Source organism: Anomalospiza imberbis, chromosome 4 (genome assembly GCF_031753505.1).
Source record: "Anomalospiza imberbis isolate Cuckoo-Finch-1a 21T00152 chromosome 4, ASM3175350v1, whole genome shotgun sequence".
In the NCBI taxonomy this organism is placed as follows: Eukaryota; Metazoa; Chordata; class Aves; order Passeriformes; family Viduidae; genus Anomalospiza; species Anomalospiza imberbis.
The window spans coordinates 44607821-44625387 of record NC_089684.1 but is presented as its reverse complement, the minus strand read 5'-3'; the positions used below and the strand labels follow the sequence as shown (position 1 = coordinate 44625387).

The window sequence follows — 17567 nt, the reverse complement described above, 5'->3', positions numbered from 1 at the left end:
GGAACGAAGGCGGAGCGATGAGTTCCTCCTTTCCCAACCCCACAGTGAGGAGCAAAACTTCAGTGCCCCATCCCAAATCCTGGAGAAACAAAGCCCAGCCCTGCCTGCCAGAGGTAGGTGCTGGCCCCCTCCCCGGTGAGTTTTTATGCTTTGTTAACACCTGGGACTGTTGGAGGATTAAAATATCGTTTGGGGATATCGTAGAGCTTCAGGATATTGTATTTACCTAAACACTAATTTATCTCTTATTCCTGTAGATAAGAAATATCTTTTTGCTGCTGCCTCTTCTGGGTGGTGTGATAGAAGTCCTTTCCTCGAGCTGTTTTCCACTTGGGATTGCAGTGCAGCAAGGAGAATGGAGAGCTGAGGTCTGTTTTCAGCTGGTTAATTCTTACTTTCTGTAGTAGTTCACGTAAAACCACTTCTCTCCTTTTGTCTGTCTTTCAGCACCAGGTGGATGTTTTTTTCTTTTGTAAATGAAAATTATGTGGTAACTTTGAGGAATGGCTATGTGTTTTAATTCTTAGTCAGATATTTAAATAAATTAACATACCTGTGTGTCTCTTGAGTTTTCTCAGACTTAATCTCTCCAGCTCAGGATTCTGTTTTGGGCCCAGTTCATACACCTGTTCCTGGAAACTTGTATTAAGGTGGTCTTTTGAATAATCTGAAACGAGGGACAGCCTATGGACACCTGTGTGTTCATTCCTGAACTTGAGATCCAAAATGGCATAGTCAGCCCTGTCATTTCCTCTGCTGAAGTAAAGTAACCACCTCTTGACACCACACCCTCTCCCCCTCACCTTGAAAGTACCAAGGAACACAGTCTTGTCCTCTCTGCCGAGATTAGTGTAAAAATAAAAATATTCCAGTTTTTATTACTGAACTGGATTTAGGGCAAGATGCCTTTGAATCTTTTGCTTTTGACCCTCTGGGCTTCTCTTTGGCGGGAGAAAGTCCCCTCACCCGACTTCTGCCTTCAATCAGCTCACGGTCACCCCTCCAAAATGTCCCACCTTACTGGCCAAATATCGTATGGAAAATAATCCAGGCCCTTCCCTATCCCCGTGAGAGGATATTTGTCCCCAGCCTCAAGCAGCAGCGTCGCGAAACCACCTGGGATCCCCCGACCACAAAGTGGTGCCCACGCCGTGAGGGGGCAGCGGCCATGTTGGGGCTGAGGGGCTTGGCGCCGCAATTCCCGGTTGGTGCCAGCGGGTCTTCCAGAAACCGACGGCGGCTCGGGATGGCCCCTTCCCGCGGGGGAGCAGGCGGGAGGAGCTTGGCGGCTCTCCCCAAGGCGGGCTGGGTCGGCAGCAGCGCCCTGCGGAGCTGGGAGCCCCGGGAGCGCGGTGTCCCGCAGCGCTGAGGGGATGGAGCTGCCCGGGCGTCCCTCACGGCCCGCGGCGGGAGGCGAAGGCGGGAAAGCGACGGGCGCCGGCCCGCCTGAGGGGAGGCGGCTCCTGGCGGCGCCTCGGAGCTCCCGTGCCTGCCGTGGCACGGCTCCGATTTTCTCCTCGGTGTGCCCACAGGAAGCACCCCCGGCGTGGCTGTGTCAGGTAGAGGGGTTTGCTGGAGGTGTTAAGTTAGCTGGGTATGGCAGGTGCCGCTGGGGCTGCCTCTTGGCCTGCGGTGTGGTCACCTGTGCGCCAGAGGACGAGTCACAGAGGAAAATCCAAATAAACTGAACAAGAAACCTGTCAATACCATCTGATTTAAAACTGCCACTAACAGATTCCTCTCCTTTCCTTCTCCCTTTCTGTCCCTTTCCTCCTCTTTTTTCTTGTTCTTATTTTCCTCTTCTTTTTCTGCCTGCATCTGGGTTCATCCTGGCAAAACAGACCAGAAGATTTGGAAACGGAGGAAAACTTACCTCCCCTTAAATAACTTTAATTCCTCCTGCGGTTTTAAACTTAGAAGGGTAGAATTAATTTTGTTAAAGTTGACTCTTAATAGAGTAAAAAGTAAATGCACGTCTTTTTCTTCACAGGTGCTGTTCCAATGAACAAGAATATCCAGGAATTAAGGTAGTACAGAGGATTTGTTTGCAGAAAATTCCTGTCCCTGCTATGTGTCATTATTTTTACCCCCAGAAGGTAGAGCTTGATTTTAGTGATTTTTATACACAGTTGTATATCTAATATTTCAAAGTTTCTCCCACAGAAGGGTCATATATGAATTTGAAAACTGATGGCAAACTGAGGTTTGATTTACTAAATGATTCAGACTGATGAGTCAGACTGACACCACACCCTCAGGAATGGAGCAAATAGTCCATTGCCTGATCAATTCCAGTAAAATAAGATGGTGTGAATTGGCTCAGGTTTCCTTTGTTTCGTACTCAAAGTTTTATATAACCAAACTCTCCTCTCATTCTGCAGTTTCTCTCAGAAAGGTGGAGATGTGCAGAAGAGGCTGCATAAAGTGATTTGAAATTTGGGACAGCTTCTTAAATTTAGGTGAGTCCTTGTCACTGCTGAGTCTTTTGACAGTTTCACCAGCACCATTTTGAGCAGCCTCTTTTTGGTTTAGGTCATGTCTTCAGTATTTTGGTTGGTTTAGTTTGATTGTTTGTTTGTTTTTTCTCCTTTAGACCAGTGAGCTGTGTGAGGAAATCCGTTTAAGTCTGATTGGCAGAGCGAACTGATGGAAACGCAACTGGAAAGCGATGCACTTCAGGACAGCAGGTATGAGGGCTGAGACAGATTTACCATGGAGACTGTCTGTATGAGCTTTGAGAGGCACAGCAGGCTTCCTCAGGGAAAAGCTTCCCTCCTGGAATAACACTATAGCACTCTGGGGTTAGAAAACAACTCATTATTTAGCTGTAAAAACCAGCAGTTAATCAACTGAAGCATTACACCTGTGAGGGTGAAACTCCAGGTGAATCCTGTTCTCTAAGTTATTTTACTCCTGTTTCCGAATTCAGACAAAAGGAGTCTCAGAGCCAAGAGAATCTACAAATACAGTTAAAAATAGTACTGGAGAGCTGGAAGCTGCAGCAGGACCAGGTGCTGAGGGAGGCCGGCAGCCAAAAATGAGCATCTGACACAAGTGCTCCACAGCCACGAGGAGTTACTGCTGGAATTACCTGGCAGCCTAATGGACTGCAGAGACAGGGCGGGCAGCAAGCTCTGTGAGCATGGGGACATTGCCAGCCTGAGCGCAGCATTTTGTGGTGTCCTGCAGGATCTGGACTCCCAGGTGTCACACCTCAAAGGAAAGCTGGTCCTGGTATGTGAACAAAGTCCTATTTTTCCTTCCAATGCTCTGTGTTCTGACTTTCAGGAAATGCATTTGAGAACTCCCTGAGCCCCCTTCTAACCTGGCCTAGGGAAAGGGTTGTGGCATAAAGAGGTGCAAGTGGCACCTTGCTCGAGTTGGAACCAAAAGGGAGGAAATCACACTTTAGAATCTGCTGTTCATACTGCCTTTCCTTCAGGGCTTTGCTGTGTCATCTGTTCACAGTGGGTGGAGGAGGAACTTCAGTTGCTGACAAAAGATTCACAGACCCGAAGATAACTTCTGCTCCAGCAGCATCAAATGAGGTACCTATTCTCTGTTTTTTTTTTTTTTTTTTTCAATTCATAAAGCATATCCAGACATTTTTAATGTGTTCCACAGAGAGTTCCTTTGTGATGATGATTGAATTTGGAGTGGGGTGACTAGGGGGTAGCAAGCAATGTTTTTGAGGACTTCAATAATCACTCCAATAAAAGATGTTTATTTGCTCATGACTTTGTGCTGCTTTTTCCTTTCACAGTGTTCATCTCCCGGTTTAGTTACTGCCACAAAAATTCTACTTTGGAACAATCTCTGCACCTTACTTTTCTAAGTTTCGCTCAAGTGGACATGTGGAATTTGTTGGGGCCTCAGTTCCACCATTAAAAGAAAAGACTGACAGTAATTTTGGTAGTTAAATCAGCTTTTTCTTGCTGCTTTCACTACAAGTTTTGTCCTTTCTCCTTTGAGAGGTCCTAATTTTTACCCCGCCATCCACTTGATTTACATAGTAACCCCTTCAAAGCGGAATTATCCATAGCTTGATACTTAGAACATCCAAATTCTTACGTTTCTGACAAGTGAAAGAAGTTTTTGCCAAGATGAAGTAATAGCCAGTGTTTTCTTTTGGGAGGAGGATTGAGCAGCTAAGAAATGAGCATGAGCACGAGGTGGCAGCACTGCCTCGTAAAGCTCGCAGTGCCTGCAGCTTGCAAGTAGCATCCAAAGCCTGGTGGAGACAGGTCGTTAAGTCTGGGCTTTGATTATAGTGTGGGAAATGTTAAGAGTAACCTTAATTTGAGAGAAATCTAATGCTGCTCCTGCACTCCACTGTCTGCCCTATTCTTTTGGTTTCTCAGTGCTTTTGTTTAAGTGAAGCACTGGTTGCATAGACTGAAATGAAGAGAAAAAGGATAAAAACAGAAACCCCACAAAACCACGCAATATAGAGGAGAGAGAAAACATCCATGTGTTAGGCAGGGTGAGGATGAAGAGGCTGAGGCTGCTTCTCCTCTGATGCTTCTTCCAGTTTCTAATTTTTCCACCTCAAACTTCCCATAGAGAACAAACAAGAACCCCAAATTTGTTGCATCCACATCAAGTCTGTCACATGGAATCCACAGTTTGTCAGCTCTGTTCCCAGCTGGGAGAAGTGAAGAGGATCTATGAAAACAAGGTGTTGTGTGGATTTGCCTGTTAGCACCGTTTCACTGGTGCCAGTGAAACTGAGTGTGTGGAGATCTGAAATGTTCCAGAGACAGGAGGGAAGTCTCTTGATGAGGGATTGCTTCAGAAAAACTGTCTGGATGTAAGGATAAATTACATTATCTTAAACATGGTACATCAGAGTATCTTTATTAAATAGCCTTGTAGACTGGTCCGTCATCTCATACACTGGCAGAAGTTGCCTCCTTTCAGAGAAAGTGAACAGTGCTTGGTACAGAACGTGTGTGCCTGGAGATTTCTCAGTGTAGCCATGGTGAAGGAATAGTCCTCAGTGAAAACAGGACTTTTCTTTTGTAGGACCTGGAAGAAAACCAGAAGGAATCAAATCTACTGTTTAAATAGAATGCTTTAAGGTAATTCTTCATGAATATTTGCCTTTTTTTAGGTCCAAGACCTTGAGAAGCAGTTGCACCTAGCTCATTCTGAGACAGCTCAGACAGACCAGGCACAATATAGCCAGGAACCTGGAAATCCAAAGGACCAGATTCATCAATTGTTGGTAAAAAGAAGTTAAAGTATTGAAAAAACTCGCTTTCTAAAAGTCTCTCCTTACTTCTGGTGTTCAGATTTGCACCTTGCTTGTTTCCCCTTTTAATTAAATTTGACCATTACTTATAACTAGAAATTTGAATTTGCTGTGAAAGGCCCAGGGGCCTTTGCCAATAGTGATGAGGGACATTCAGAATGAAGGCTTAACTTTATCATAAATTCAAAGCCACAGAAACCTATGCAAATCATATAAAGATGCTAAGCTACCTCCACTTTAACCTCACAGGTTCAAGGATCCCTCTGTTAAGGATCCTTGGTCCTTTAACACATATTTTGCAAGGCTCATCCAATATTCAAGCGGTAAGCAACAGCAGAAGTTACGATTAGCAGAAATACCCATTGGTAAGTCTCCTTGGGCCACACTTTAAATTCATAATGTTGAAATTAGTAGCTCTGAAATGTGTGTGTCAGTGTTTTTAACATTATTTACATTTTAAATTATCATGAAGAGAACAAAAAAAATCCTGAATTTCTTTAGGAGAGAGATGACTTTAATTTCTCATAGACTGAACTCCACAAAAAGAGACAGAGCTAAGCCTAGAAAAAGAGCAAAATAAGCAATTTTGGGATCAGAACACAGAGAACAGCATCACCATGGAGCAGCTCAGGAGGCAGCTGGACAACAGAAACATGCAACTGCAGAGCATGGAAAAGGCTCTGAAGGAAATGAGGATTGAGTGTCGCAGACAAATGGAGTGCCAGGTTGGTGGTTTTGACTCTAAACCTCCCAAATGAGATTTTGTAAATTTCCAGGAAGTTTAATGCTGCCAGGTCTACCAAATTGTTGAATGTGTTCTTTTCAGCTGTGAGCACGTCTGTAAGAGTGGTTAGTGAGTTCAAGGCCTTCATAATGCTTTACTTCATGCAGTATTAAATGAAAACGTAATGAAGTTGTGTTTATGAACCAGTGAGTACTGTCAGAATTCCTTCTGACAGAGTAGATGCTTGCCTTTACACACTTTACGTTCCCCTTTTTTCCAAACTTCAACCCCTCAAAAATGAGCTGTAATTAGGTCATCTTCTTTGCATTATGAATAAAGATCCAGTTGATTCTTTTATTTTCTACCAAACCATAGGCTTGAGCTAACTCACACATCATTCATTTTCTCAATCCATCATTTTTTGCTGAAAATTCTCCCACCAGGAAATTCACTCTTTTCTTCTGTTTGTACTTTGCACTGTTACCAGTTTCTGAATCACAGTTGCATGTGGTTCAAATGGTGCATATTGCTGCTTGCAGGAATTAAATCAGTAATAAATTATTGATGTAATTGTTTCTTCCCCAACTTCAGAGAGCAGCCGGTTGATTTTTATCACTTAAAGTTCTTGAGCCTTAAGTGCTCTGAATTTTGTATTAACATTTCCAGTTGATTATTTTTTTTTTTTTAACATCGGTTTAACATTTTTAATTTCCTGTGCTTAAAAAAACCTATATTCCATTCCATTTTAATAACTCCAGTTATTAAAATGGAGGGAGAGAAGAGCCAGAGCATCCTGACCTAATTTTTCTGTGCAACTGAGGTGTACTACAGAAAAACAGAAATGTGCCAGGACATTCAAAAAGTAGAAATAAACAGATCTCTTGGTTGATCGTATTGTTATTCTTCAGATGGCTGCAATTGAGGAAAAAATGAAAGCATTGGAAGAATCTCCTCTCTGACTGTGCAGCTGGAGATGACCAAGGAAGCACTGTGTAAAGTCACAGAGCGTCTGGCAGCCAGACAGAGGGATTTGGAGGCTGCTGAGCGAACAGGCTCAGGTCTGGTGGCTTGTCTGCAGGAGGAGGAGAGAGCCTTTGGGCTAGCAGGCAGGAAATCAGGGAGCTGTGTTTCCAACTTGGCAGCAGGATGCAGGAGCTCCATCATGCGAGGAGTGAAGAGGGCTGCTTAGACAAGGTGCAGTCAGAGTGCAAGGCACTGAAACTGCATGTGTTGGCAAAGGAAAGGATGGTGGAGATCTCCCAAAAGCAAATTGATAACATGACCCAGATCATGGGCCAGCATGGCCAAACTGCTGGAGCAATGGAAGTGGAGAAATCCCAGCTGAAAAAAAAAAAAATTACTGGGAACTCAAAGCAGAAGAGCTTTAAGGTGTGTAAACAATGCTGTATTTTTGTCTCTTTATGACAGTAAATGTCTGATAGTTTTAAATCTTTGCTTTAATGTGCTGATACTATGGTTTTGAAGAAGGTCAGGCAGTGCCCCTGGAATTCTAACAGCACTCAGTTAGTGGGCAGAGGAGGATAATATTATAACATTACCACTACCAATGAATAAATCTCTGCTGAAAAGCAGCTGCCAGAAGGCTAGAATGACCTCGGTGAGATGAGTGTCCACGCCGGAGCAGAACCAGAAATACAAAGTGTTAGTGAGAAGCAGCAGACAGGCAGCACTCAGAATTCCAAACTGAGGACACCGTTTTATTTCTCAGACAAGAAATACAGGATGTTGTAGTCCCATGCAGGTCAGCATCTTCAGAAGAAAAATCACTCCAGATGGAATTTGATTCTCTTTGCTGAGAAGGCATTTGCGTGCACATAGGGGGGGCTGCTGTAAGAGAATGGCAATCATCTTCATAAGCTACACTTGGTAAGGTTAATTATTCTTGAAAGCCATCGGATCCAATGCTGCTGCACCCTTTTTGCCTGGTTTAGCAATTTTCACACAAATAGTTGGTCTGTTTCACTCTTATTTTCTTTCTTGCCCCAAACTGGGTTTTTAAGTATTGGCATCCACACATCTTTGTGGTTATTTTATATAATTATGTATATTACACATAATTGTTTTTTATGTAAGCAGAGTGCAAAGGATGAGAAAGAGGCCAGAATTCGTGAAATGGAGGCCAGGCTGAGCAAGCTGGAGCTGGAAAAGGTTCAGCTGGTTAGCACATGCACCGAGAGACTCCAGGCACTGAATGATGCAAAACTGGAAAAAGATGAGCTCCTGCAGGAACTCCAGGCTGGCCAGAGGGAGCTAGCTGGCCTTGCAGGTAGGGAGCCTCAGCTCAGCTCCCACAGCTGCTAATTTGGGCTCATGTTAAAAATAAAAGAGCAGCCTGCTGGCCAAATCCAAATATGGCTGCTGGTACAGCATGAGGTTCCTGCCAGCTCAGGATGGTCAGATTCTTCCAGGGAGCTATGTGGGATTCTGGCACTGCATGGGGGGAACACAATCTTAATGGCCCATCTCACTATGAGCAAAAATACTTAAAACTGCGTGAGTCAGGAGATGAAAAAAGCTGATCTAGTAAATCACAGAATTGCAAACTGACCCTTTTTTCCAAGAGAGGTATGTAAGAGTAGGACTGGATCCCATTAACCATTTATGGCCAAGTTATAGTGAAAGTTAGTTTTGTTGAAAATTTGCTACAATGTTATTATTTGATGCTTTAACTTCCAAATTTTCAGGACTGATGTGTGGGAAACCCCATCAAGATATATTATTAAAATATATACAGATGTATAAAATTATAAAAATACTTCTGAAATATATAGATATGAATACATTATTTAAAATTTAGACAAAGCAGGATCTGGATCCAAAGTAACCACTAAAGTTCAAGGATGTTCCCAGGTTAATCTGCACAGGAGCTGGCTGGATGCTGCTGGTGACATGCTTTGCCCTCTGCACACCCCTGTGCCCTCAGGAAATAACCCTTGGGAGCACTGCCTTTATCACAAGCTGGTAGCAGATCAGTAATCTTAGTCTAGAAAATGATTTTTTTTTTTTTTGTCATTCTAATTTCAATCTTTACTTGCTCTCATTTGAAGAGGAATTATCAGGGTGAAGTCAAGGAAATGGAAAATACTGCAAACAGACTGAAAATGCAGTTGAAATCAGCCCAAGCTGAACTGAAACAGGCCAGAACTTCTCTAAAGACTACAGAGGGACCTGATGGCAATGGTAACTGGATTGAACTTCCCAAATATCACACACATTTGTCTTACCAACCAGAGAATATTTGTAATCATTGCTATCCCAATCCTCGTTGTTCACTGAGAATTAACCTTCTGTTTTCCAGCTCTGGAAGCTGCAGCAAGAATGCAGAAGCAGATCACAGCCAAGAGAGGACAGATAGATGCACTAGAGAGCAAGATGAAATTATTGGAAGAGGCAATGGCAAACGTAGCTAAGGTCACAAAAACTCCTTTTAAAAGTATTTCACTGCATTTAGAGAGGTTTGTCTTAGGAAAAATGCATGGTCAAAAGCACAGTCAGCCCGTAAAGGACCAAAAATAGTTTTGATCGGTGTCCATGGAAATCAGCCTTCTGCACAGAGACAGGTGTTAATTTATATTTGTTCTTGGAAGAATGAGAGTAGTTGCAATGAGAATCAGGCTCTTACATATCAGTTCTTCCTAAAAATGTCAACTTAGGCATTCTGTATCCTTCTGACCCTGGTCCTCGGTGCTTCCCCTCTGGATTCCGAGGGTTCTGGATGTAAACCCTCTGTGTCAGGGTCTGTCTATCACTGTGAGTCCTTTTCCACTTTCTGTAGAAATCACTCAGTTGCCAAGAGCAATGAATGATCATTTATATCTGTCCACTGTAACCTGTCTCATTTCTTCACTGGCTTGGCATCCTGTGGATCCTGAAGCTTAAAATTCCCGTTTCAAAATGGATCAAAAATGGGAGGTTTTGTTTCATTGAGGGCAGTCCATTTGCACTTTTCCTTGTAAGGCCTTTCTTCATGTTACAAGGCATCATCATTGTGCAAGATGCAGTATCTAAGCTTTTCAAATGATTAGTTCAGATAGTTCAAAGATAAGAATAAAGTCTACAGAAGATAAATGTCTATCGTTTATAAATTTTTGACTCATATTATGTCCCCATTTTAAATTCAGGAGAAGCATTACCTCAGAGAAGAAAATAGTAAACTAAGTCAGAAACTGAGCTCTATTAGAGCAGAAAATATCAGGATTGCTGGGGACCTGGGGATCCTGAGATCACAAGACAAACGGCTGAAAGAAAATCTATAAAAGATGGAGACAGCCCTTGATAAGGTAGTGTAAGGAAACTCTGAGTTCAGGGAGATTCCTGGATGTTTTCCTCTACAGTCACCTGGGAAGAGAAGTGTTGGATTTAATACTTTCTTTTCACATGTACTTTAAGATCCTAACCTGGAGACTTTTTAATAGTAAAAGGCTTCTATTTTCATTAAGAGTTTTCTTGCTTTACTCCTTATTAGCTCAGGGAAATCTAAACTACAGGGAATTTAAAGTAAATGTGTCGTGTGGGCTGTAGAACCTTCCACTGACTCTGGGAACAGCTTCTTTCTCTGCTGTTCCATATGAGGCAATTTTTACAGAGCATGGTGTTGTTTCATTTGCCTTTTACATTTTTAGGTGAGGTTTCTGTTGCTGGCATACCTGACCCCTAAGGTTAGGTCTGGTCTGACTGGCACAGAAATCCCAGGTGCCCTGCAGATAGCCTGCTGCTCTTCCTCAGAAGGAAGAGTCCTTTCAGGAGTCTGACTTTCTCTCATGTCAATTGCTATGCAAGGCGTCATTCTCCAATCCCTTTTAAAACAAATGACAAAAGAATTGTGATGCCTCCTCCCAAGTGTATTATTACTTTAAATGCTTGTCACTGGAAGCTTACCTTTCTTGTGGGGTATGGTTATTTATGCCCCTTTTCAGAGTAAATTTTTGAAGGAGGAAAAGGTAGAGAGAAACTTAACAAAGGCAGGTCAGCCAAGTCCTCAGGGTTTTCAAACCCTTAAATGTAGTTTTGACTCATTAGCACAGCTGAGTTTTCTAATCCCAGAGGTGTTCAGTAGGTGTGGGACTGGCCCTGGAAGGATATTGTCCCCTTCTGGGACGTTCTGGTGTGCATGTTATGGCTGCCAGGCTTGTATAAGCAGTTGCTTCTGTGAGCCTGTCAGCAAAGGCATCCTGCAGTATTTCCATGCTGATAGCAGGAGATAAATACAGCATCCCTGTGTGCACCTTGTTTCTTTGTCAGAGAGAAAACAGCAAAGAGTGTAATCCCCAGAAAGTTAGCACAGCTCATTTGTACCCCTTCTGTGCTCTGTTGCAGGCATCCCTGCAGTTTGCAGAGTGCCAGTGCATCATCCAGTGCCAGGAGCAGGAAGCCATGCACTGCAGGCTGCAGCACATCTTGGATGTGAGAGTGAGTGCCTTCCTGGAAAGTGTGAGCCTAGACTCTGGTTCATTTCCTTTGGGGCTTGTCTTTAGGTTTAACCCTCTTTGGTGCAAACAGCTCTCAGAAGTCTCTTTCTGAAACCTTTTTCTATTTGGAATTCCTCAGTGCTGTACATGTCCATAATTGGTTTTTGGAGTGCTATTTACAGTAAGGACAACAAAATATTAGATGGAGTCCAGTCCCGATCTTTACTGCTTAGATGGCTAGAGGATGTTTTTTTACTTTTATTTTTAACCATGGACTCAGCCTGCAGTGAGGCTACTGCTGTAAACAAATGGTCCCTTGGGAACAGCAGTTTTATCACAATAAATTATCCTTCATTTTAGTGACCCACCCCAGCTGCTGGCTTTGAAAGAGGAACAAAGTGCTATATTCAAAATACAACTCTACAAAAGCAATACAAAAAGTGTTTCAGAGGATGAATGACCAAGGTGGGGAACTTGTATTGTTTTTCCCCAGGAGCTGCAGGGCCCAGGCTACTCCTCAGCTTCTGCTTCAGGGAAGCTGCAGCACATTGTGCCTCAGTCCCACCTCCTCTCTGCTGTGTGGCCACATGCCCTGTACCTGCCCAGCTCTGCCCCTCAGGTGAGTGCCTGCCGCAGCATGGGGCACCAGCACGTCCCAAACAGCAAAAATAACATGGAATTTCTTCAGGGGACAGCATCCACTCAGAGCATCCGAGAGCAAATTCCTTACACCAAAGGTGAAATAATTCCTGTAGCTTCACATGAGCTGTGTTCTTTCAGATTTTGTTTTTGGTGTAAAAAACAATGGGACAAGTAAAAAATCCTATAGATTGGGCTAAGAGTTTATTTTACCTCTGCCACAAATAACATTTATGAACCATTAAGTTTGAAGGTAAGTGGTTCGGTTTTCACTTTTTTTTTTTTCTGTAAATCACATTTGACAGTGGAAACAGATTTGTGCCTAGTTGTTGATACATTTAATTATCTGCTTGATATTTGAATCTTCCTCCAGGCTGGCTTTGATTGATTTTGATCAGTTTTATCCAAATAATTTTTCTTCCTTTTGGTTTTGTATGTCTACCTTTAGATTTTAATCAAATTCTATTTTGCACTGATTTTTCATTACAGAAAACATCAACTGTAACTTCTCATAAAAAAAATTCTTTAGCTATTTTCTTTATGGATTTTGTGTAAATCTCCAGAAGTGACTTGATGTATGAGGTATTTTCATTAATTTCAGCCTCAAAACCTATAGGAGGCCACAAGTTAGTGCAGGCATATTTTTCAGGAACATTTTTTGGTTTGCTTCCTGATGTGGTGGCAAGCATTTACATCAAGGAACAAAGGATAGTTCCTTGTGTGAAATCCCTGCATCATCAGGCACTCCCATTCTCTCTTTTCAGAGTTAATACATTTATACTTCTGAAGATAAAGAAGGAAAAAGGACTTATTTTTAATATAGTACTACAGTGAGGACCCAACAGGTTGCAGGAGCACTTGAATCGAAGTCTACTTTAATCTTCTTGGTTCCTGCATCATTAGTTATTGTACAAAATGAAGCAGCTCCAACACTTGAGACAGACTCTGCTGGGTGATAATCTGGTTTCCTAACTGGAATGTGGAAAAGGAGGATTTGGTCTGACTCAGTGTCACTTTGACCCATTATGAAGCTGAAGATTTGTTCCCCATATAAGCCCTGCTGAAACCAGCGTGTTCACATTAAAAATTACCTTTTTTTTTAAATGAAGGTGAGGTAGCAAAGTTTTTCCATTCCCCAGATGGAACAAAGGTCAGTGGGAGCAGTGCTTTGAAGATGTGAAATGCTGAAAAATCCAGTTCTCAGCAGTGAAAAATCCAGTTTTCACTGAAATAAAGGGTTCTTTGAACCAGGCCATTGCCTCGAGTCCTGAGCAGTAAAATGAGAATAATATTGCACTTGATGTCCACGATGGCTGTGGCAGTGAAGGGGTTTGTATCTGCAGACAGCTCAGCTGCTGTAGAGTTTGCATGGCAAACATGGAATGAGTCTGCCTGGCAAACACCCCCAGGTGCTCCTGTGTCTCCCTTCAGCGCTGTGTCTGTGCCCTGTACAGCAGTACCTGGGGTCATGGGTTAAAAAGGACAAAACAAGAGTCAAGGGGGAGAAAATACGTGCATTTGGATGAGTTCAGCCTAGAGTTGACAACAGAGTGCCTTTGTGAATGCTTCTTAACTGAATCATTTTATTTCAGAAGCCTACCAAGCTGGACATCTTGAAGGAAAAACTATTCCAGGATCTGAAGAGGATTCTTCAAGAATTAAGCTCATACAGTGAAGTTCCCTCCATGGATCTCAGCAGCCACGGTGGGAGAAAATCCCCTTTAACAACCATAAGGAATGCAGTGTAAGAATAATAGATTTATTTCTGTTGTGTGCTGTGTACTTACAGTGCCCTCTGAAACTGGGATCTGGCTCTTGACATGCTTCAGGAGCAGTGTGGGATGTATTTTTGCAAGGTCACGTTTACACATAAGCTTGAGATAATTTGGAACCTTCCGAAGCTTCTGTTGTTTGCTAGGTTACTCAGATGCTTTAGGTGGAAGGGAAATAGAAGGTGACCACAACACTTGCCTTCAGTGCTTGCTTTTATATTTGTTCAGAACTCCTTTCTTCTTTTCCTGCTATATGTAAATATCCAAATGCAGGAGTTTTATTTTTTTTTTACCAAACACATGATAATGACAGCAGTACATGAAGCTGGAAAATCAATACAGCACAAATTCTGATGTTTCTAATCCAGAACATAAGGATACTTGATAAAAAATGTAATTCATTAATTTTGATCAGGATTAAATCAAAACTGCAGCTGGAGAGGCTGCTACTGCAGGAATGATGGAAAAGCACATTTTAGGACATTGAGAAGTGCTTCGACTTAGCTGAGTAACCTGCTTCTCACAGTACTCATTTGAGGTTCAGTTTCTAAGGCTTTTTAAATCCTGAGTTTGTTTGTATTGTTTTATTCATAATGCTAAGAGCTTCCTGGGAGTTATAAAACAAAGCTTTCATGTCACTTTCATCCCTCTAAGCAAGAGCTCTGAAACGTATTTACATTGTTTGCTTTTCATTTCCATGGATAAGACCTGGAGACTCCATATGAGAGCTTCACATTCTCACTGTGGGTGCTGGCTAGTACAGCCAAACTTTAGCATAACCATTCCAGAATGCAGGTTTTGCCCTCATTTTGCTTTCAGGCATCCACCCCGCTCACATCCCGCAGATCTTCAGTCCCAGGATGGTTCCCTGCTCCTTACATCCCTTGGTAAGTTTTCACTGGCAGCACTGATGTCAAACTGGAACATTACAGAATATTATAAAGAATATAGTCCCAATACAGTATCTTTTCCTAGGAATTTACTCAAATACCTCTTAGCAGGTGCTATTCCTGAAAAGTCTGTATTGCATTTGCTACAAAATCTGTATCTTGTTGGAAAGCAGCTCTTCAGAGGCTGACACAAAATTGATAACTTCCATGTTACATGTGTAATTAGCATCAATAGCATTGTCACATTTTTTGGAGTTTAAATTTAGGCTCTTGAGTTCTTTATTTGGATATTTAGTTATGGATGGGCTTTTTAGAGGAATCAAAAAATGCTGATGGTTTCCTTCCAAGTACTGGATGGGTCAGTACCTTTTAAACTGTGATGACATGAATTTTGTTATCTAAAAGAAATAAGAAGCTGTGGCTTTGAGCAGCAGGGTTTGAAGATATTAATCTTAACTACTTTTTATTTTCTTGCCCATAGATTATCCATTCTGTGAAAATTGCCTGCAGACACGGATTTTTTTCTCTATTTAGAATTTAGGCCACTGTTCTTCAGAGATAGGCTCTGTTCCTTGAGAGGAGTAACTGCTTTGGCTATTCTTTTGGTAATTCTGAGTGTTAAAGAAAATCTCCTGGGTAGTTACTGACTGCCTTCCAGCAAACCAACTGCAGCATCCAGGGATTTTCCTAGTATCCAAAAGAGCTACAAGCAGGGGTTTCTTATGTAGAAGACTTGAGAAGTAGTTGAGTTTGTAAAGGGCAGAGAGTATTGGGTTATGAGCAGGCAAGATATTCCCTGTTTTGGCAGTAAACAAGGAACAGAAAGCAGAACAAAAGTCATTCTGACATGCCAGTGACTTCAGCAGAAACAAGCATGTTTTGTAAGGAGGCTTTAGTCTCCTGCCTGCATGGGGGTCCCTCCTCAGGCATGTGCTCACTGCTCTTTGCTTGGACATCTCCTAGGAAAGGCATCCGCCTGCTCAGCAGCACCTCGGTGCACATCCTCCCCCAAGCAGGTCCCTTGGGAGGGCAGACACAGAGCCAAATCTCCAGTACACCTGCTCTTAACTACCCCACCTGATGAGCTTGCAGCTGGCCCTGCTGCCTCACCTGAGCACAGCCCAGCCCCAGGGAAGCTTGGCTCTCCGCAGGGAGCAGCCACAGCCCCAGGAATAGGTACGTCCAGTCCCACGTCCTGATCTGGGCGCCGTCGCCCTCTCCCAGTTCTGTTCAAGCAGAAGGTTTATTCTGTGATAAATGAATTGTGAGAAAAGCATAGCAGCTAATTAATCCATTACACAGTCAGAAGATAAATTCCACGCACCGCTAATTTTAAGGCCTGGTCAATTGCCTTATTCAAATTAAAAGGCTGTAAGGATGCTTGACATAAGTATTTGCAGTACAAAAATGTTTGTAATAGCTGTTGTGGTTCATGTAACACTTTTAGTCAAGTTCTGGGGTTTACTGAAAATGTTGGCCTAGATTTTATTTCGTAAGAACTTCAATTTCAAGGGAATGTTTAGATAATTTATAGTGGCCCTTTTTATTATTACTGATGATATAATATTACTACTTTTTTTCCTCTAGCTTCTCAGCCCATGGAAACTAGTGAGCCCACACCAAAGAGGCTACAGAGTGAGATGGAAAGCCTGCAAAACCTGGTGGAATCATTACACATAAAAAACCAAGGTGCCAATATTTACCAGAAATATTCCTGTTACATTGAAAAAAACACACACTCTCCAGAAACTGTTCTTGGTACCTGCTGAAGCACTACCTGTGCTTGTACTAGCACACACTAGTTTTACTTGCAGTAGCCACTTGTGCATTATCCTGCTCCTGGGAGAGTAATTAGATTAACTCCACAGTACCCCTTAACTCTAATAAGCTTCAGGGTCCTTAATATGTCAAACATGGCAGCTGCTCAGGGGTGTCCTCGTGTGCTGTCACAGCCAATGACAGAGAATTTTTGACAAGCCGATGACGCTTTCATGGAAAATGCAAGATTTCCAAAACATAGTTGCATGAGCTCCTGGCATGGCATGATGCCAAATGAGATGGGGTTTATTTTCTCTGCACTTTTTCTTATTGTATATTCCCTTTATTTTAAGTCTCATTGCACAGATTTGGGAAATTCTTTCTCCTCATGGAATAGTGTGTTTGTGTCAGGGACATACAAGTGAACTGATGTAGGTAAAACGAATGAAGTTATTTATATAAATAAGTCAAATATAAGTGTTCTCATTTTTGTTCTTTGCCATCCATTAATATCCTCAGTGGTTTTTCTTTAGTCACATAAAGAATTGCAAACTGAAGCTGCATTTGTAAGGGCTTTGCAGGTACAGCATAACTTGTTATGGGAGGACTTTGTGAAGCTTCAGCTGGCTGCACCTGAGACCTCAGCCTGTGGAACATAAGGTGGTGTTGAGCTAATCAGTTCTTCTGCTATTTTCAGCCATGTCTCCAATGATCAGAACTCAGGAGGTCAAGACAAAGAAGTCCAAGGAAAAGGAGAGAAAGCTGTCCAAGTGATGGCACTGTATGCATTAGTGATCGCTTTCATGTAGGTACATTGTGTTTAAAATACATTATTTTAAATACAATGTACCTACATTGTGTTTAAAATAATGTATTTATTTTAAAGATTAACAATAAAAGCTCTTACAATTTTTTAATTCTAGTTTATAACTCTTGTTTTAAATGAGCAGCAAGTACAGAGTAGAAAGGGACCTTAAGGATACTCTCATTCCAGCCCCTTGCCACAGGCAGGGACACCTTCCACTATCCCAGGTTGCTCAAAGACCCATCCAGACCAGCCTTGGACATCTTCCAGGGATGGAGCAGCCACAGCTTCTCTGG

The 17567-nt window shown here is 42.4% G+C and overlaps 1 protein-coding gene across 1 annotated transcript; it reads left to right on the top strand.

Moving 5' to 3' along the window:
• The first annotated feature begins 17 nt into the window (after positions 1-17).
• On the top strand, positions 18-17300 carry CCDC158 (coiled-coil domain containing 158). The gene is given in 22 exon segments (XM_068189205.1): positions 18-44; positions 2626-2687; positions 2930-3035; positions 3037-3234; positions 3469-3548; positions 4564-4678; positions 5114-5227; positions 5783-5801; positions 5804-5986; positions 6902-7078; positions 7081-7369; positions 8078-8269; positions 9031-9179; positions 9298-9410; positions 10121-10279; positions 11316-11408; positions 11901-12026; positions 13639-13790; positions 14638-14705; positions 15672-15884; positions 16296-16397; positions 17164-17300. Coding segments are annotated over 22 exon segments (2814 nt in total). The 3' UTR covers positions 17241-17300.
• The last annotated feature ends 267 nt before the right edge of the window (positions 17301-17567 follow it).